We start from the raw sequence: 21,350 nt of genomic DNA, 5'->3' as shown, positions 1-21,350 counted from the left end.
AAGGCAGGCCTCTGGTGCCTGTGGTGCATTCTCCTAACTGATGACGGGTGGGCGGTGCCATGGCTTCAACAGAGCAGGCTCAACAAGCCCCGAGGAGCAAGCCAGTAAGCAGCACTCCTCCATGGCCTGTGCACTAGCCCCTGCCTCGACTTCCCTGGATGATGAAATGTAAGCTGTAAGGTGAAATAAATCCTTTCCTCCCGAAGTTACTGGAGTCCTGGTGTTTGATTACAGCAATAGAAACCCTAAGACGCAGTATGTGTATGTGTGTGCCGTGTGCACATTTGAGTATGTGGTAGAAACATGCATGGTATATGTACAGTATGCATACATGTGGGCTGTGTGCACAGGTGTCTGTATGTATTTGTGCATGTGTGTGTGTGCTGGGCACACATGTGCATTGTGTGTATGTGTGTGGTAAGTGTTCAGAGCACATGTGCTTCCTCTGTGCATGTTTGTTGGTGCATGGTGTGAGGGTATTTGTGGGTATGCAGTGTTCTCAAGCTGCCTCACCTGCTCTCTAGGACCATGCTCAATGTGGTAAGGCTGTCTGCCCTATAAAATGACCCAGCTCTGCTTGAGGACTCAGCCCAGCACTTTGCTATCTCCCTAAATGAGGAAAAGGCTCACATGACATTAGCAGCCACCAGAGCTCTGCCGCTGGCCTTGTAATTGTATAAAGCAAGTGTCTGGGAGACATTTTTAAAAATCCATTTCTTCCATAGTGAACTGGGTTCACTGGCTGTAATTTCATATGCTTATACATTTTCCTTGGAAGGACAACTCAGCCTTTGTTTTGATTTAGAGTAAACTTAGGCAAGCAGTTGTGGATTTGACTAATTTACAGCTGGAGGAAGTCTGCTGAGAGAAGGGGAGACCTGTTTGCCTAAAGGTGACCCATCTGTAAGAAGCATCTGCAAATATATTTTTCTAGCAAGGCTGGTTTTCTCCTCAGGAAAACCCTCTGGTTCTTAGCCTCCCTCCTCCAGTAATTATCTGTGTTGCTCAGTGGCTGGCCTGTGTCTGGAGCAGGATGACACTGCCTCTCTGGAGGTCTCACGCCAAAGGATACAATCCCAACTCCAGGGACGCAGATCCCTAAGCTGCTGGACAAGTCTCTCGGACTCCCCTGCATGCCTGCTGCTCTCCAAGACTGTTTTCCCCAGGGGCTTTGGGAGAGAGGGCCAGGGGCTAGCTGTGGCCAGCGGGGATGCTGGTCCTGCTCCTGGCTAAGCTTCACAGGAGGCCTGCAGACAGCCACTGGCCTACTTACCTGTAGACATGCTTTCTCCCGGCGACATGCCATCTAGCATGGGGTGCTCTGTGGACTGTGGACTCGAGGCTGACAGGCTGACACTGGGAGGCTGAGGCGGTGGCAGGGTGGGCCTCTGTCGGGGCTTAGGGGTGGGCCGAGATTTGGCTAAAGTGCTTGTGAAGACAGAGGGAGAGGCCAGGGGAGGAGCAGAGGCAGGAGAGAGCTGGCCAGAGGCCAAGGAGTACCCCGGAGGGTAGCTCAGTCCATAGGGTGATGGGGTGCTCGGTGGAGTTGGAGACAGGCTGACTGGGGATGGCTGGCCAGTGGGCTGGTCAGAAACAGTCCCTGGCTGCACGAAGGGGACCTTGGGAGGAATTGGTGCCAACTTCTTTGAAACTGTAAGAGAAAGCAACATAAGTTATATGGCTATTAGGGAAGTCCACTAGTATGCCCGTTAGTGTGTATCATCGTGGTTCCAACTGGCTACTGCTTCCTCCTGCCATGCCAGGAGCAGCCAAGAAGCTTTAAAAACGAACAGAGAACTCTTGAGTTTCCTTAACTTGCCATCTGCTGCTAACCCTTTTTTTTTTTTTCCTCTCCTCACCGAATTTAAAGAGTGAGTCAGTAAGGGTGGTTCTGCTGGGAAGATAGTAGTTCAAGGTATCACCACAGAACACTGAGCAGGGGTGCTTCCCAGGCCTTTGTCTGAGGCTGTGCAGTGACCTTTGTCTCCCACAGTGATAAATCCTCTAGCGAGACAGCGCCAGTCTCCACCGCCTCAAATCCCCACCTCAGCCTTGTACAGTGGCTGCCCAGGCTTTGGCTTTTAATCTTCACGTGAACAGATATAACAGCTTTTGTATACTGACAGAACGGAATGCATAATGACCAAATTACAGTCATTAGCATTTCCATGTCCCCAAGTGGGATCACTTCTGTGTGCTGGGAACTTGGCAAGACTTCCCTAGCTCCTTGTAAATGTCTGATTAGTTACTGTATGTGGACTATAGTTACACAACTGTGGAAAAGAACATTAGAATTCTACCCTTCACAATTGTGACTTAGTAAATGCACCCTCCGCTTCCCTAGCCTGTGGCCATGGGTTGCTTTCTTTTACCCATTCTCTATCAAGCATGGATGAACCAACTGTACTTTTCTCTTTTGCAGTGCAGGGGAGTAGCAAAGTAGTCAAGCACTGAGCTACACCCAATTTTGAAAGCACACCATTGGCCCAGCCTTTCTGAAGTGCCTTCATTTCCTCTTCGATTTACTCAGCTCTTGAGAATGCCTCCTATCTTGAATTGAAAAAGTGAGTGGAATCCACAATGGAGTCAAACACCCCCGAGATGCCACTGATAGGTGAAAATCCTTAGAACATGAACACGTTCAGAACTGGGGGTGGCTGCCAGTCTATGAGCAATGCTAGAAGGAACTCACTTAGGTCCCCAGAGAGGCCCAATGGCTTCTTCCCCATCCTTGCCCCTCTCCATACACATCCCCTCCAGGAAATGAAAAGCAGGTCTGCGGATATCTTATTTCCCAGGCTTGTCTCCCCTGCAGTGTGGATGAGAGAAAGACAGGCTCTGCCAACTTGGGTCAGGTCTCTATCTTCTACTTGCTGCCACACGCCTTGGGGTTAATTATTTTATCCTTTTCTAAAAACTAAATAGGCCTCTTTTGTATAATGTGAAGAACAATGATTTCTCCATAGTAGTGTGGCAATTCAGTGGGATTATGTGGTAAAACATCATACCTTCATCATGTATTTCGAAAGTTTGGCTCCTGCTGACCTGCTGCATATTTAGTATGCTCATGGTGGGGATGGGTAACTTCTCAAAGCTCTAGTGGCAAAACGAGGAATGATTCACTAAGCAAGGGTTTCCAGGGGCCCTTGCTAATGGGAAGAGCATCCAACTCTGGCTTAAGAATGGTCAGAAGGAGGGGACGTACCTTTCCGGAGCGTATGAGGACTCTGGTCTGCAGAAAGCTGGCTGGGGCTGGCAGCCGGCTGTGGCCCCAGTTGCGTCCCTGGACTGGCTGTTCCCTGGATGGACCCAGGACTTCCTTTCTGCCCAGACCCTGGCGACAGTTCCTTGCTTTTAGACACACTGAAACACAAGCACACGGCAAGGCGACTCCTGAGCACAGCCAGCTTCAGTCCCCATCTTGCTCACTGTAGTGCTGAGCGGCTGAGCCCTGCTTAACTATCACAGCGCTTGTCTCCGTCCCTTCTCAGCCTTTGAGGGTCCCAAATAGGTGAGGTTGACTGACCCTTCCCAGAGTGCTGATCCCGGGTTCCACTCTCAGCTTGGTATTCCCAGCCAGCACCCTCTGCCCTCAAGCAAGCAATGAGCGATGGAACACATAGGTGGCACTGTCTTTGCTGTCCTCAACCAGGGAATTCTAAGGCACTCTGAAACCAAACACTCAGAATCTTCATGCTCCTTCCATCACTTTGGCATACCAGAGCCTAGAGATTTTCCTAGGGTCAGTGTCCGCAGGAAGGGCTGATGATGAGACCTCTGCCGCCAGGCTTCTGGCCATGGCTCTCCAGGTAAAGGGGAACTCCTCAGTATGTTTGACTTTTGCAGTTGTCTGCACCGGCGAGTGATGTCCTCCACAGAAGTGGGGCACCAACACGTAATAGCCCTGGAATGCCTGAAGAGCCCAGGGGAGCTGTCCTCATGGAGTGTGTGTATGACACAGATACAACACACAGCATCTTTGTAAGATAGGAAACATAACTGATGCAGAGGAATACTGCAGAGGGGACCACCTCAGTCAGTCTGGTCCTATGTCTCTCCTCTCTTGCTCAGCTTATCTGGCCCACAGTTGCCAGCCTGTCCATCTCCAAGCTCCCACTGCCCTGTCTGTAACTCCTATGAACCCAGAGTCCTGCAGGTGCACAGCCAGCCTCATGCTTTCTCTGGGCCACAGTTGTCAGCAACCTCCTTGGTATAAATAGTGTCGGTGCCCCTCTCTTTTCCTTTGTCATTTTTATACTTTAAAATGCAATTCTGTTCTACTCATTAAAGGAGGCAAGTGCTAAAAAGAGATATGCAACCTCACCTACGAACCATCCAAGTTAAAGGCTCGGGCTAACTCAGCAGGCCCTCCACCCAGTGCCCATAGTGACAGCTGCCCAAGCAGTCTCTCTGCTCCTCTGCTTGCTGCATGAGAAGAGAAACAAACCACCTCCCTGATGCTGCTCCCACTTCCAAGTCCTGTCCTCTGGCTGGGCCATGGCGTCCCTTCCTAAGACCCTGGGCCATGGTGAGCTCAGTGTTGTCTCTTGTCAGTGGGGCATGGCATGACGTATGGCAGAAATCACATGTTTCTACATTCGGGCAGAAAGAGTTCTGGTAATGTTCAGTGACCTGGTGATGGAATGAAATGGATTTTCTCTTCTCTGAACGGCAACCCCACCACACAACAGGCTTAAAGGTCACCATGCCCTGAGTGACTGCCACCTTTACACCCCTGGTCTGCACTAATTTTAGTAGTAAAACTGGCCCCTACAAACATAAAGGCACAAGGGAGAAACGCTGACTTCCTAAAGTCTGAACCAGGGATGTATGTGGGCACGGAAGAGGGTATGTGGATGGTGGGAAGTCCCCGGCAGGGTCTGGAGAAATGGCACCCTCTATGTCTGCTGCGGTATGCTGTTCTTAGAAAGCCTGGACTTCACATGGCAATCCAGGGCAGGCCATGCAGGTGACTGGGTGCTGGCACAATGCAGAAAGCCAAACACAAATGCTCAGATGTGGGGGCGGTGATGAGCGGATCCAGGAGGCCTGGAGCCCAGGCACCCCAGCATACATGCCAGCCTTCCATGATGGGGCTGGGCTTACCTGGGGCGCTCGGGGGTGGGCTGCAGGCTGGCACCTGATGGAGAGAGCGCAGGAGCTGGAGTGGCAGGGCTGTCTGGGCCCTGCTCCGGCAGGGGTGATGGCAGGGGTGCAGCCAGCTCGGAGGGTGGGGCGGGAGGCTGCATGGAAGGCGGGGCGCAGGATGCTTTCCGACCAGCAGAGGAGCCTCTTCGAGCCACCCAAGATGTGTCCATGACCCTCACACCCATGCTGGCGAGGGACACAAAGACATCTGCTTACCCACGTGTGACAGATGACACATTCCCTCCCCCATGAAGCGGAGACATTCAAGCAATCTGTGTTAGGAGAGAGCAGCAGGCTTAGCATCCTCCTCGGCCCTTGGAAGCAGTAGAGAGGTGTGGCTAGCACCGCTCCAGTGCCTGGGCTGCTGGGGACCTGCTGACATGCAGACCCACAGTCCAGGCCTGGCACGAGCTGCCGTCCCTCGGTGGAAAAGCACAACAGGGCACAGCCAACAGCTTGGGAGTCCACAAGCTGTGCTTTTACCCTCTGCCAAAGCCAGCAGGCCCTGGGATAATGGCCCCCAAAGCATCCTGGGTGTGGAACTCAAGCTGTCCTCAGAGCAGAATGTGGCCTACCTGGGGGGCAAGGGAAACGTCCTTCCCATGTGAGAAGATGGTGGATGGGGCAGGGATAGACAGCACCAGTCCAGCACATGAACCAACCAGCAGGAGACTTCTAATTGCATCCTTTTTGCAACGTGGGGCTTAGCCCCAGCTTTGACACTGCTGGGGGCCCTGTCCAGGCATGACCTCTGTAGACCATAGCTGCTTATCTACATAGCATGGAAGGGGCTGCTCATGCCTATGGTCCCTCCAGGGTCAGAGTCTACTTTGATGATGGACACACAGCTCCAAGTAAGTCGGCCAAGCAACCAAACACGGCACATTCACCCTCTTGCGGAGCTCACTACCACACAGCTTGCTTGCTTTAAGAGACTGGAGGTGACCTCAGAGCTACCAGAGAATACTGTACCTTTGGATTTTCCTAAGGCTGCAGGGACAGAAACATACAGATATTAGTGTCAACAAATCTACATCTTCCTTTGGACACAGAGGTGGTGTGTCTGCAAAGGGTTTCCTGTCAGAGTCCTGATGTAAGGCTCGTGTTGTGGGAAGATGACTAGTGTTTAGTCTCCAAGCCTCTCCTGTGTTTACACAAGCCAAAACCATGTAGGTATATCGAGACTAGCTGACAGGACTATGGGGTGGTGGACTCATCAGAGAGCCCATCTGCCCGTTTCCAAGTTGCACAGACACAGAAGCCAGATAGTGGCCGTCATCTAATCCAGCGGACCTGGTCCTGTGTCCTCCTTAGGCAACAGCTTCATTGACGAGGACTTTAGTATGGAGGGAGACATGAACCTTTGTAGAAGGACAAGGCACACTCTAGGACATTCCGGTCTCTAGTGCTTACGGTGGGCGTAAGAGAGCACCCACGTGTTCATTCTCTGTCTTCTCTCTCACAGTCGGGAGCACTGAGCTATGGCACCATGGAGTCCTGTCTCTCTAGAACGGTCACATTTACCTTGTAGAGGCACAACAAGATGAAAGACCGATTGAAATACAGAGGTGAAGTGTAGCGGGTGGAATGGCTCCTTTAAGGAAACATGCCTCAGCATGGACCTCTGGTTAGGGGAACAGTGAAGGTGCTATTAAGCAATCCTAGGCTTCTGTCAGCTTCCTGAACCTTTCACACCTAGTGCCAAGGCTGACCTCCTCAGGTCCCCTGATGGCTTCAAGGAGGCATCTCTGAATGGATGGGGGGTAGGTAATCTCTTCCCAGGATTCACTGCACTGGCTTTCAAGTCATCTTTATCATCTTCATAGGACGTCCAGAAAACCGCAGGAAGATCACTAGACTCTGGGGTGAGGGTCAGTGTGTGTCCCTGGTATTCACAGCAGGCCAAATAGGGTCAGCAAGTGATGCTTTCTGGGTTTCAGAATGTATCAGAAAAAAAGGGGAATGACACTTCACAGCAGGCGGTCAGCCACAAGAGTCCTGAAGTCCTACCCACCACTCTTCCTCACCATATTCTCTTCTGCTTAGAGGACCCTTCCCTCACCAGGGAGGGGAAGCTGGGTCCTTAGAAGCAGGGCTGAGAGGACTGCTTCTCCTTTCCAAGGGCAGCTTCCAACACTTGGGACCTCAGAACCCAGACTACCTGCTGATGTGCTTCACCATGGAAAGAAGCATACTTGGACACCAGCTAGGTACTGGGCCACCAGCTAGGTACTGAGCAAGCCCTGCTAATTATGACTGACAAATGGCGGCAACTGAGAACTCCAAGCTGAGTGCACACTGCCACCTTCACTAGAAGCCGCTGGGCCGTGCCAGGCACCCCTCTGCCCATCGTGGGTTCTGTGAACACACGTACCATGTCCACTGACATTTTCAAGTAGTTATTTAAATCTTAAAGTGACTCAATAGCAAAGGTGGCAGCTACACTCACCGTGTATGTCTGAACATCCAGATAAACTCAGCCCAACAGCCGTAGTGACAAAGCTGCTCAGTACCCCACCCAAAGGGGGCTGCACACAGATGATGGGGGTCCAACTGGATGTCTGTATCAACAGTTCACAAATCTCTGCTCACTGCTGTCTCAAAAGAGAGATCAGAACAGACTCGGGGCTGGGTGTGTTTAAGGATGAAAAAATGGAAGTGGCCATGACTCCAGCGGGTGCTGCTGATGAAAATTCAAAGCCAGTATGGAGGCTCTGGGACCCCACACTCACTCTTGTGAAGACTGAAGACTCAGTCTTAGAGAAAGGAGGGAAGTATTGGTTAAGGGGAGACCCCGAGAAGCTATGGTTGGGGAATCTGTGAACAGGAAGCACAGAGTCAACCCCAGAGCACTGTGCTCCTGCTCCTCAGAGCCTTTCCTGGGGAAGCAGGAAGGGCTTGGGTGGAGCCTGCCGAATCTGGGGGCCACAGGTGTGATGCCATGCTCCCACTGCTGTGAGGAAAAGGAAACAGCAGCCAGGCAACTGGGAGTTGTCGCTACTGCTCACTGGGACTAATGCGGTAGTCGCCATTCCTCTCTGCCTACCGGAACCTTCCACTGATTTCTTTGTCACAGGCCTTTTGTTTTCTGACAGAAAGACTTGTGGAGCACAAGTTGGCTTCCACCTCCACAGTGCTCGCATGACAGCTGTGTGGCATCACGCGCAGCCAAGCACCACTTGCATGACTTTCTATAAATCACACTTGAGATTTTTAAATGAGGCTAACAACAACAAAGTTCTGAGATGACCCATGCCTCTAGTTCCAGGTAGACCAATTGCTCGTTCTAACTCTTTCCTCAGAGACAGACTGGGGCAAATAGCTCCCTCCTGTCTCCAGCACCCATGAAGGTAACAGCCTGGCAGTGCAGCCCTGTGTGGTGGCCGAGACTGCGCAGCGACAGGATGGGTTGTGCACATGTGGTGGATGGTGCTGTGGTTTGGGGAGGTCTATGGCGTGTCCTCTGAGAAAGTGATAACCTTTAAGACTTAGCACAAGGTGATACTGTCCTCAGAAGGAACTGAGGAGGTCCTGGTGGGACCCTGCCTCTCGCAGGAGAGCTGTCAGAAAAGGGCAGGCGTGATCCCCGAGCCCCTCTCCGGCTTCCTGTCCTGCCATGCCATCTCTCACTTTCACATGTACTCCTACTGCCCTCTGCCATGGGATGCAGCCAAGGGACCTTCAACTACTGCCAAGATGAGGCTGGCACCATGTCTCGGTAGCCCTAGAATGATGAGTTACGTAAACCTCTTTTCTTCAATATATTGCCCAGCCCCCAGCATTTGGTTATAGCAACAAAAATGTGAACTAATGTAAACACCAAGTATGTCTAAGAAAGGGTGTGCCCAGCCACAAAAATGGCATCTGATCAGGTGATACAGTGGAGATTCGTGGTGTCTACGTATCCTGTTCAGGGAAGCAGAGTGGGATTTGGGGACAGTAAATCTTAGTATGAATTCCAGACTTGCCATATTATTAGCTATGCGATACAGATACAAATGAGTGACCTTTGAGTAACCTTTTGTAAGGTAGGAGCAACACTCTGTCTTCCCTGGGGGGTGTTTGTAGAATACTGAACATAAACGTAAGACCCTCAGCCCTGGGAAACCAGGCACAGGGTCAGCTCACTTCACCTGAAATCTGTCGTGTAGAATGCTTCAAATCCAAAGCTCTGTGAGCTGCTGAGAATGTCCGGGGTCTTACCCTGACCCCAAAGTGCTGACTTGCAGGAAAAATGCTGTGTAAAATGACCTTCAGGATACAGATGTGAAACGTATTTTGTCTTTCTTCTTGGGCTGCATGACCAAGGCATTTCATGTGCTTAAGCATATACTCCGAAATGTGAGGTATGGTTATTCTGATGAGGGACATACAACCCTGAGGAAGAATCAACAGTGCTAATGTCCTGTCACTGCAGATGCCAAGCATGTATGACTTTAAGTATGTGTAAGTGAGTGTGGTGGCACATACTTTTAATGCCAGCACTCGGGAGGCAGAGGCAGGCAGATCTCTGAGCTCAGCCTAGTCTATACAGGTCATCTAAAGATAGATGATGAGACTGTCTACAATCAACTGTCCACTTGAGGAAGAATGGGTAGACAGTGCTTGCTAAAGGCAGAAGAATATTGTTTTGCTGAATTGGGGACGGTGTGAGATGGAGACACTGAGAAGACACCAGCTGGGTTTAATGTCTGATGTCAGTTCTTCCTTTTAGCAGTGAAGCGTAGGAGAAGGGTAGCCCAGGGCCCTCTTTATTGTGTCGCTTGTCCTATAGGGCGCTGGACTGTTAGACCAGTCAAGATAGGTTTCTGAGGAAGGGATACTGGCAGCCTAATAGAGGAGACTGAAAATGAGATCCAAACAACCCTACCTGGCATGGCTGGGATGTGTTTTCCAAGGGTCTCTCTGCTAAAATCCTGATCTGTAGCCCTCTGGGGAGATGATGGCACCATTAGGAGCTGGTTCTTTCTAGGACAAGCTGGGATGCTAGGTTACCAGTGACATGCCTTAGAAGAAGCTTTTAGGACCCCTCCTCTTCCCTTCTCTGTGCTTCCTCTGCTGTGAACTTTTAATGTACTGACATCCAAGGGCAATGGGGCCAAGCAACAGTTTATTATCCTCAATAATCCCCCCTCTGCCTCAGTTAACCGTCTCTGGCATTCAGTTACACTAGCAGAGATCTGACTACCACAGCTGTGCCTTTCAGCACTCAGCTCTGGACCGCAGGTGGGCAGAGGAGGCGGGGATAAGGACTGTCATCTTGGCTGAAAGGTTCACTGGAGAACAAAGTGACAGAGGTCAGGGGGCTTCGCTATGAAGGGATACAACCTTGCTGCCTACAGAACGGTTCATAAGTTATGGAGAACCCTTTATGAGCTTCAGGTGTCTTTGGCCAGTTCTGCTTTAGTATATTTTGCACTTGCAGAGTTAGCTCAAACACTCTGGCATCATGTAGATAAAGAGGCAAGGAAAAGGCTTAGTCAGGATTCCTCTGTGGCAGAAAAGTGGATCCAGGCATGCCACTACTCTAAAGATTTATTTTTCATATGTATGTGCTTCTGTCTGTGTGTAGCACTTAAGGGAGCCTATGGAGGCCAGAAGAGGGCGCTGAATTCTGTGGAACAGGAGTTACAGGTGGTTGTGAGCCAGCCAACCATGCTGAGAATTGAACTCACGACTTTTGGAAATGCAGTAAGTGCTCTTAACTGTCATTATCCCTCTAGCCCCAGTGTACTGCTCTGCTATATTACAAGTGTGTGTGTGTGTGTATGTGTGTGTGTGTGTGTGTGTGTCTATTACTCAAAAGCGTGGTGAATCTTGAGACTCCCTGGTGACAGAGCTGGTAGACTGAGCTGGCTGCCAGCTCTATGCTCCCTTGGGGCAGATCCCATTGGGACCTCAGTTTCTCTCCAGGGGATGATTGGACTCTGCACTGAGTCCAAGACTGAGTGTTCCCAGAGACACAGGGGGAACCAACAGGGCTAGTCTCAGAAGTTCCAGAACATGCCTTCTGCCTCTCAGACAAGAACACCACTATGGCCAGCTCAGATGCCACTGAAGGCCACTGATGCATCAACACTAGCAAAAACAACTCAAGCGTCTGCTGCCATCTTTCCCACAATGTTACTCACTGGCGGCTTGCAGTATTCTGGTTGTTTTAGGCTCCTGCAGCTACTATCCAGGCACTACAAAATTGGCACATGACAGACAAACACACACGATTCTGGAAGCAGATTCTAGATTCGCTATCACTAGTTTCCATTCCTAAGCAGCAGGGCTGTGGTCCCTTCAGGGGCTCCAGGGGACATGTATTCTATTTCTGTGTCAGCTAACCTTCAAATCTCAGCTCCACCTTCACAGCTGTAGTGCAATGAAGTTCCCTGCCTTCCTTCCATTAGGGACCACGGAGAAGCCCGCTCAACTTCGTACTCCAAAATCCTTACTCTAATCACTGCTGCAAAGACCGCCCCTCCCCCGAATAAAGTACTCTATACAGGATGCAGAGTTGGACCCAGTGTCTATGGTGGCCATCATGATGAAAACCACAGCTCTGAACCCTCGACTCTGACCGGTGACTCACTGAAGACATTCTGTTTACAGCATTATGAATCAGATAGGCTCCATGACCAGACGTGTGAAAAACAGTCGGCCTTTAGAAGCCACTGGCCCAAAGGATACTCTTGACACTGATGGGAGACGTCCTACTTCTGCCCAATTTTATCCAGCTTATCTAACCCAGTTTTTCTTTCTGATGTTTTAGGAGAATGTTTACATTTTCTTTTTATCTTAGGCAAAAACCTTTAACATCTATTTAATGTGTCAACATTTCAATGGGCAACTTAAAGACTTTAACATTTTTCTCAAGATATCTTAAAAGCTCAGAAATGGAGACAGATATCAAGAATTAGTGAACACTGCTGGTACTCAGTAGATATTCAATGCTCTCTTCTCCCTCAAACAATAACTGCAGGCTCCTCTTTCTTTCAAAATTCAGAACTGCCCACCGTCATACCAAGAAATCTGTTACTGGGCAGTTTCATTTCTGTCTGAACATCAGAGTGTACTTGGAAACCATGCAGGCTGTGGCATCATTAGATGACATAATCTCTAGACAGTCATATATGTGAGTTGCCATTGCCCAGATGTTACCATGTACCATATGTGGTCCGCTATGCCCCGTGAGACAGCGATTTGAGGGCTAGCTTAAACTATGTTTTCCACTTTGTTTTCTGTGGAATGCAAATTTAAACACACACATACAATATATTTTACTTCATGTATTGCAGTCATAGGGTGGACAGTGTAAATATTATTTTGATTGTGTGTGTGTGTGGATGTGTGCAAATGTACACTGCACACGTGTGGAAGTCAGAGGACAACTTGTGAGCGTTAGCTCTCTCCTTCTACTGTGTGGGGCCTGGGGATCAGGCTTGGAAGAAGTGCCTATACAGACGAAGCCTCCCACAGACCCCCACTTCAGATCGGCACAGCACACACATTGGACAGTTCATCTCCAGTGTTCAGAAGCAACAGGACTTCACCAGAGAGGTGGCATCATCTTGAAATGCCATCGGACAAGCTTCTACCACACCCATACACTGGCCAGCAGACCTGGAAGAGCCCAGTGACTCTGAGGTATTTGTCTTCTTGTGGTTCAGCCAGCACCAGCATCTACCCGTGAGGGCATCCGACAGCTTGGCAAGGGTCCCATGGGAACTCCTTAGAATGAGGTCAAAGAGCATCATCCAGTGTGTGCTCTCTAGTTTTCTGTCTCCCTCAGATTCTACTTTTGCTACTTTTTCTCTTCCACATTTGAGTATCTGAGAGTTTTTGTTTTCCATTTCCATGCTAGATGGTGAACAACGCACAAACATACTACATACGTGAAAAACCCAGGCACCTCACACATTATCTCCGTGGAATAAGGTCACAAGCAGGGACAGTAAGCCACTGAAGACAACTGCCCCCTTCCCCCACATACACACATCACAGGATGCAGGCTTCAGGCTCCTCTGCAATTTCAGTCCCCAGCGCCAACTCTCATACAGAAGGAAGAGGGACAGTTTGACTCCCACTATTCCACAGGTCCCCCAACCCCTTCTGGCATTTGCCTTTAGTTCCTGGAGGAAAGAGAAAGTTGGCTGCTTTCGTTCCTATCATCTGAGTTTCTGATACTCCGAAAGATGCTCCATGTGCCCACCCTGATGGGATTGTATAGAAGTAGGTAAGTCCTAATCACAGTCCACTTAATCGACTGGCTCGGCAGACCATGGTTGACCCACGCCTGTAGCAGGTGTACTGACCCCTCCGGGGGCTGGCCTCCCATCAGTGCGCAGTCTCTGATGTCACGGAGTAGCTGCTCATCATGACTCACTGGAGTGGGTTATATAACCTGCTTATGCCTCTGTTGCTTACTGAGCAACCATATTGTGTTATCATACATTCTATAAACTGACTTAATGGGAGCATGGAGCTCCTCTGCACGCTCACACACTGAGCTGGGTGTGTTTGAACTGCATTTAGGAAGGCAGACCCTGAAAACTCCCTGAAAGCGTGTATGCTTGGGCCACTTCTAGGATGGGGGTTTCTTCAGCCTCTCAGAGAAAGTTATTCGTCAGAGCTGCTGTGTTTGGGAAGAAGCCGCTCGAGAGGGCAGTCGAACAGGTCTATAGTGAAAGTGAAGCCAGTGAGAGGCAGGGATGGCCACACATTTATACACGTTGGGTTTTTGGAAATTCTACAGGACTGAGAATTCTCCTCACATAAGCAAAGCTTGAGCTGTGCCACTGGGCCACACTCATGGCTACAGATCGGTGAATTCTGAGTCAAGATAAAGAGCTTAAGGGCCTGTGTTGTGGCTTAGCTGCCAGAGGCTTTATCAAGCATGCGCAAAGCCCCGAGTTCAGTCCCCAGCACTATTTAAAGCCAGGTATGTGGATACACACAAACCTAGCATCCCAGTACTTGGGGATGTGGAGACAGGAGGATTAGAAGTTTAAGGTTTTCCCTGCCTATACAGATAGCCTGGGCTAATATAAGACTATGTCTCAAAATAAATAAAACAATTAATAAATATGGCTTATGATTTAAAAAAAAATTCGGTTCATTGACCAATATTTATTTGCTGAGAACTAATCATATTGATGGCGATCAGGTCATCTGAGAAGGCTGTACTTACCTCTGGCCCAAAGGGAAGCAGGCCAAAGGAACCTGTCCCAGACAGCACAGATGAAAGCATCTAGAAACAAGGTCCTGATGGAGTTGCTACCAGCTATCTCAGGAGCCATAAGTACAGCCCTCCTGTCAATTCTGGTTTTCTTAAATACACCCTCCCCCAAGCCAACATGCCAACGCTGAAGAAGGGACCCTGGCTCATACCCATCCTTTTTGTAAAACTCCAGCATCATGTTGTCTGTGGCGACACTGAGGGGCCGGCGGGCCTGCTCTGGCTGACGCCGGTCAGCAGCATCCATGTCTGGGGAGGGCATTGAGCTGTAGTTGGCATTGTGGTTCACATGGACTGGACTCCCGTAACTGCCCGTGATGTTGAACTCTATCTCTGCAGGGAGAAAGGACCAGTGTATGTGACCTCGTGATGGATGACATACACCCTTGCTGGACAGGGGAGACACTCCCGCGCTGCCTTTAGGAAACTTCACGTCACGGTCTACACCAGCTGATCTACTGGTATCAATTCAGCATGCCGAGCAGCCACCTCAGAGACTGCTGACCTCTGAGCCATGAAGCTGGGATCCCGGCCTTACTAACATTTTGTCTTCACATGAGTTAGTGGCTATTGACAGCTAAGGCCCATCCTCAACATTCACTACACAATGTAAGTAAAGGATCAGCGTGTTGTTGTTCTAGCAAATATTTCTACAACTGTTGTCTCCACAATATGATCGCCACAGAAGCATGCATGCATTGACGCTTCCATGGCTCATAACATTTTGTAAATTCCCTTGCAGGAGGCTGCCTCAAGTGCCTAATTTTGAACCAGGCACGAAAAAGCAATTCACTGCCCCAGAGCCCTGCTTTTATATGCTGAGGGACAACTCAACACCATTTAAGTCAGTGAGAGGGTAGTGCCCACGTGATGTCTGGCCCCTGAACTGAAGTACTCCCCGCCCCAACCCCACCTCCCTCCACACCCATCAGGCTCAGCCCCCTCTGCATTTGGAAAGCAAGGAGCTAAGGAACACTGCGTTCTGGATGAGTTTCCCACATCTTGTAGACATGACGAAACCACGGTGTACTTGCTACGTCAGGAAAATCCACTGACAGGTTTAGCAGAGCACATGGATGCCTGGGTGACGGACTTCTCGATGGTGGCGATAGAGACTCTGCCCCAGTGTCTGGTGTACTTACAGAGCTGTGTGCAGGAGGAGTATGAACAAAGCCATCCAGAGCCCGAGTGTACCCCCAGCTTCGCGGCTTCAAGCTCACACTGACCTTCCTGTCCCTACCCCTGCCCTTCTGTCCCCCACATGTGGGTGCTGAAGCGTACCCCCAGGGAAGAACCAGTCTGCGTGCTGGATGATGGGTTCAATGATGCCGACGATCTGCAGTGAAACTGTAGTCATCATCTCCGTGATGTTCCTGCAAGCGGAGTAGGGGTTAGCGGCTGAGGCAGAGGGACGGCCCCACAGTCAGCTGGGCATTAAGCTTGAGGAAGAACCCTGGCCTGGAATTGTGCAGGAACAGGTCTATCATCTGCTTCCCAGAAGCTTTGTGGACAAGATCACCCCTGGTTACCACACAGTACCGGTAAGTGCTCTCTCAGCACAGGGGAGCCTGTCTGCTTTTCAACTCTGCTGCATCTTGCAGACAGGCCTTGACCCTTTCAAGTCCAAATATGAGGACTTCTTATGAAGGCCTCCAGAGGGCCCAACAGAGCTTGCTTTGCTTGGTGCCATCATGTCCCTTTCCCTCCTCTGTCACCCTCCACAGTGATTTAGGTTAGTCACAGAAGACTTTACTCAGACCTGTAACTCTGAGCCTGTCAGTGAGGAAGACCTATAGAAGGTTCCTCCTGACCACAAAAAGGAGTAGGCCACAAGAGGAATTAACAGGCTGAGATGATTCAGGCTTAGGCCTCCTGTGCTGCAAGGCCATGCCTGGCACCCTAGGGGGCCTCTCCTTCCTGTACTCACCCCTCTGATTGTGGCCATAGAAGGTTGGGTCCCAGGACAATTGCCATATTACTGGGTGTCATCTTGTTTACATCCTGATATTCAGACAGTTTGGATAAAAATTTGATCAAGTATCTGAAAGGCAATGAGAAGAGTCAGTTTTAACCAGGGCTCAACCAGCCATAGTCCTGCAGGACCAAATAGAAACTCCTCTTGTGTAGAACATTCCTAAAAAGGAAATTCAGGGACCCAGTAATCTCTAATCTCCCACATCAGGACATGAGAGCTCTGGATTCTTTATCCCCAAGCAGACAGGCTCAGATAGAGCCTCACAAATGAACAACCGGTAAAAAGCTCCATCTGTCCTTGTGCAGGTACAGGATTGTCAAGGTGTATCTCTCACTGCACCCTGTCACCTCTCATCTGCTCTGTGTAACCACAGTGACCATGACTATCCACAGACTCGGGCTTCCTGGAAAGAACCAATGAAGATAGAACATGACTCAGCAATTCCATTGCTAGAAATTTACCCTTAGAGAAATACGCCCATGCACAAGCTGCTAGAAAAGACACCCAGAGAGGCATCATTCGTAGTATCTACAGAGCCAAGGCCATGCAAATGCCCTTCAAGGAGTGGATGGGTTTATGTAGAATGTTATGAAGGTGTAATAAAAGGAAAGATGATCTGACGCTTGCTGTCATGTGGGTGAGCCCTGGAAATATGGCAGTCAAAAGGAGACAGGCACAGAAGACCGCCTGCTGTAGTTTCACCTCATCACATGAAATATCCAGAAGAGGAAAGGGCAAGGAGGGAGATGGGTAGCTGCTGAGCTGGGCTGGGGCTGGTGAGGAATGGCTCTGGCAGGAACTGGGTTTCTTTTGTGGGTGATAAAAATGCCACACATCCAGACATTATCAGCAGGTGCACAACTCTGTGAGTGAAGGCTAAATCCCAACTGTCACCTTTAAAAAGACACAGTGTTGTGCAAATTATATCTCAGTAATGTTATTATTTAAGAAGAGGACGAAGAAGCTGAGCACAAGGTAAGCACCCCTAAAAACAGCGTAAGTGGGCCATGCTGAGATCCCTGTCCTCCCTAGAGACCCTGAGGCTGTGTTTTCTTCTGGACTCCTAGATACAAGAGGCTGTGGTCCTAACCCTTGGGTCACAACAAAGAAAGTTCCTTGGGGGATTTTTAACTCCTTTTCTGGCAGCCCAGCAGGCAGTGCATCAGCCTTGGGGGTGGAGTACCATGGAGTTGTCACCATCTCTATTCCTGTACCAGCTCTACCCACAGCCTCTCCTGATTAACCTCCAAGAAGCATTCTAGGACTGGACCAGGGTGTGGGATCTCTGAGAACAGTTGACCTGGATCCTTGCCAGTGGCCCAGGGTCGAGGTCACCAATGTAGAGTGTGTGACTTGTATGTGACTTGTATCAGGACACCAACATAGAGTGTGTGACTTGTATCAGGACACCTTTAAACACAGATTTTAACAAAATATGCCTACAGTTTACTTTTGTATATTGATATACTATGCGCTGCATCCACATTGGTAGGCAACCTTCATGACCATCTACCTTTTTTCAGGACCATTTGTCTGTCTCATATCAAGATTCCTGTATTCTCCGCTGCCTAGCCCTGGTCACCAACCACCTTCAGTACCTGTGACTCCAACTACTCCCAGCGCCTCATACACATGGAGACAAACCTTTTAGTCCATGTTGCTGTAAGAACAGTAATCCCACTGTATGTGTACACCATACTGGATTTTCCCATTTATCTGCCTGGAGACACTTAGGTTATTTTTACTCTTGGCTGCCGTGAATCTCATTGCTGTGAATGCGGGTGCACAAATCTCCAGTCCCCACTTTCCATTCCTCTGGGCATACGCTCTGAAGCGGAGCTGCCACATCATATGGTAATTCAAAGCTCAGTGCTTTGAGCAGCAGCCATACCACTGCTCTAGGGACTTTGAGCAGGGAAACTGGAATCATCAGGCAGATGGAAGCAGAAGCGGAAGCTGAAAAATCTGCATCCTAGGAAACAGGGAGGAGAGGAAGCAAGCAAGAGAGAAATGGGCAAGGCAAGGAACAGAAGCCAAGGGCATGTGGGGAAGGGTCTGCTGCAGAGAGGCAGCAGGAAGCTACATGGTTCCAGAAAAGATGGATGGGTGGAATTCTCTCCCTCACTGTCCTGCCTGTGACTGGCTCAAGGTCACATTTGCCTCCTTCGGCTCCATAGTAGGTGAGCCTCTCCTAGAAGCCTACGGATCTCTAACACTGTAAGATGGCACACAGGACTCCTTGTTCTTCACAAACTGAAAACATCATAGAATTAGCCAATGGCTGTTGGATAGCCCCTGGTGACATGTGGCTTCTGTCCCTTGGCAGCAAAACTTAGCACCATGCCTCTGCCTTAGCTCATAGGCTGTTGAAGACAGGTACTGCATGCTAACAGTGCCTTGGGGCCTACGGGGTGCCTCTGCATGCTAGTCTCCATGGCCTTTATCCAGGGAACTGGGGAGCTGGGCTCACGGAAACCCAGTCCACTTTCCCCAACTTACCGGATGTTGTTATGGTTGGCCTTGGGTAACTTCTCACAAGCATTCCAGAGAGCCTGAAGTCTCTTCTCTTGTTCCTGAATACTGGGAAACAGACAGGAAAAGCCACTGATGGAACACAAATTGATGCAACACTGTTCCTTGTAATCAGTCATTATCATGGACACTGGAGGCAATCACTGCAAGTTATTACAATTAAATACCCGTGGCAGTTATCACTCTCCCTTCTATGTTCTCCTTAAGTCCTGTGCTACTCCACTTTAACAAAACTTGATCTGCGTGGATCACAGGTCCTGGGTGGACAGTGAGGTCAAGAAGCTAGACAGCTGTGGAGCCAGGGCTTTGGGGCTGTTGGGAAGCACAGGCTAGTAGCTGGGGCAGCGTGACACTGCTGCACACTGCAAGGCACAGATCGGCTCAACAGACATTACTCATATTAAACTCCTCCACATCGGGCAGAAACCGAATGTTCAACGGATAACTTAAATAAGTTATGCAGGCATAAATAAATCCAACCTTTCAAAACCTAACTTCAGGAAGTGGAACACAGTGCTTCCATAGCAGGAAGGTTTTCCGTTACACAGAACAGTTTACTCTATGGGTTTACCTCTAATCTTGCAGACTTAGAAACATTATAGGACCAAGTTTTATAGAACTCTTCATTCAGGCCTACATGATAAGAAAAGTCTGACGCCAGAAGAATCTTTTCTGCGTTAAAGAGTAAACAGCAGCAGGGTGCGGTCCACACCTAAGGTATGGCCATCACCCTTTCATATCATTGCTGGGTGCCCCTAGGGTCCTCCTACTGACCTTCACCAATGTGGGTCTTGACTGGGAGGCTTTAAAGCAGCCTTTCTGCTCCCTGGCCAATGCCAACTCTGACCTCTGTAAGCAACACCTGCCCACATAGCTGGTGCGAACAGTCTAAACCAGAACGTGACCCAAGTGCCCGGCCCTGCTGCTACTTAATGCAAGGTTCTCAACCGCCACGAAATGCTGGCATTGCAGCTGCTACCGCCACTACTGTCGCCCTGTCCCATGTGGAACCACCTTGTGTGGCAACAGGCCCCACGTCCTCCCCCAGTCTTCAACTTCTCTTAAGATACAGTCTGTGGGAGGCTGCTTCTTTGTTGGCTCAGTAGGACAGACCGCACTGTAATGGGGTCGGGCTAATAGCCACACAATCAAAGCGAACTAGGAAAACTGGGACTTGTTTCCTAAAACAGCATTCTCGCGGGAACCAGTTCTAGAAAGCCAGTGTTCCTAAGCCAGCAGCATCACCCCCTTAAAACCACCACTTTTTCTTGGGCTTTCCTTCTATGAAGCCAACCCCTCCCACCTAATTCACTGGAAGAACTCAGTCTGCTTTGTGGAATCAAGTCCTGCTCAGTTACAAAGAGGAAAATGAGAGCCTTTGGGTTTTTAAGTTGAATTTGTCTTTTGACAAAGGGCAGATGATTCCTGACCTTTCGAGGAATGTAAGTCAACAGATATATTATTAGAATGAGTCTCTCTGTGCCCGGAGCTGCCCTGTGGGCTGGGAAGAAGCCCTCAGAGTAGTTCCTAACCTATCAGCCATCAACAAACCTAGACAGCATGCTCTCCTGGCTCAGAAGCCACAGGGCAGAGGGAGTCAGGCTGCTAGGGGCAGCTTCTCTGAGGAGCTGACATTTAAGGGGTGGCAGAAGGTATCCATGAGGCAGAGGTCTCAGAGACCAGCCTTCCAGAGGAATCAGTCTGCATACCTGTCCTGAGGATAGTCTCCTGGCCTCTGACCCCTGCTCGCACTCATCCTCTGTGTGCTCTACCATGAAGGCACTGAGTTTACCAGGTTCCCAAAGATGTCACCTCGGTCTCAGAAAGTCTGCGCTATCCTGATAAGCTCTCATTTTAAAAAATATAAGTTTTATTTCTATTTACTATTTCATACATGTGTGTAATACATGCTAGTCACATCTATCTCAACTACCCCACCCTGTCCCTCTGGAACCAGCATATCCCTCTCCCATCTCCACGGCTTCTCTGTTTCATTAGTTTATAACACACTGAGCTCTCTTAGTTCAGCCCACCGTTCAGCAAGACAGTTCACTGTCTTGCTGGCTCAGTCTCATGAGGTCTCATATAAGCAGCTATAACTGCAGTGAGTTTTGAGTCCAAGGGCCACACCACATCCAGAAGCCTTACTTCAGTGGCTCCTCCCTAATGTCCAGCTCTCACATCCTTCCTTCTCCTTCTTCCTTGATGTCCCCTGAGCTTTGTGGAGCAGGTTTGATACAGACACAAGTACCGCCTTCAAAAGGCACTGATTTCCAGCCCTTTGACCAGTCTTTTTGAGTCTTTGCATTAAGTGTCTCCCACTGCGAAGAGAAGCTTTTCTGGCACTAGTTGAGACATGCAGTTTGGCCTTTTCTCTTTCCTGGACCACCTTTCTCCTGGTGTCCTAAGTCCCACATTTGGCCACATCCTGCTGTGTCATGCCAAAGTGTAACATTCTAAGTCCAGCTG

General features: G+C 49.6%; 1 protein-coding gene across 6 annotated transcripts in view; it reads right to left on the bottom strand.

The window, feature by feature from the left end:
* Arhgap44 (Rho GTPase activating protein 44) overlaps positions 1–21,350 on the bottom strand; it is a 152,082-nt gene that overhangs the window by 4,825 nt on the left and 125,907 nt on the right. For 3 of the 6 annotated variants that reach the window (XM_060363502.1, XM_060363499.1, XM_060363500.1), the window contains exons 13-20: positions 18,849–18,929; positions 16,302–16,415; positions 15,656–15,747; positions 14,527–14,707; positions 6,121–6,138; positions 5,107–5,334; positions 3,206–3,363; positions 1,274–1,651 (exon numbers count right to left, since the gene is read on the bottom strand). In XM_060363502.1, the coding sequence (XP_060219485.1) occupies positions 1,274–1,651; positions 3,206–3,363; positions 5,107–5,334; positions 6,121–6,138; positions 14,527–14,707; positions 15,656–15,747; positions 16,302–16,415; positions 18,849–18,929 (1,250 nt within the window). The remainder of the gene's footprint in view (positions 1–1,273; positions 1,652–3,205; positions 3,364–5,106; positions 5,335–6,120; positions 6,139–14,526; positions 14,708–15,655; positions 15,748–16,301; positions 16,416–18,848; positions 18,930–21,350) is intronic. The other 3 variants (XM_060363501.1, XM_060363503.1, XM_060363504.1) reach the window with 3 other exon arrangements.

Source organism: Meriones unguiculatus, chromosome 11 (genome assembly GCF_030254825.1).
Source record: "Meriones unguiculatus strain TT.TT164.6M chromosome 11, Bangor_MerUng_6.1, whole genome shotgun sequence".
Classification (NCBI taxonomy): domain Eukaryota; kingdom Metazoa; phylum Chordata; class Mammalia; order Rodentia; family Muridae; genus Meriones; species Meriones unguiculatus.
The sequence above is the reverse complement of the archived record's forward strand: the minus strand, read 5'-3'. Positions and strand labels throughout refer to the sequence as shown.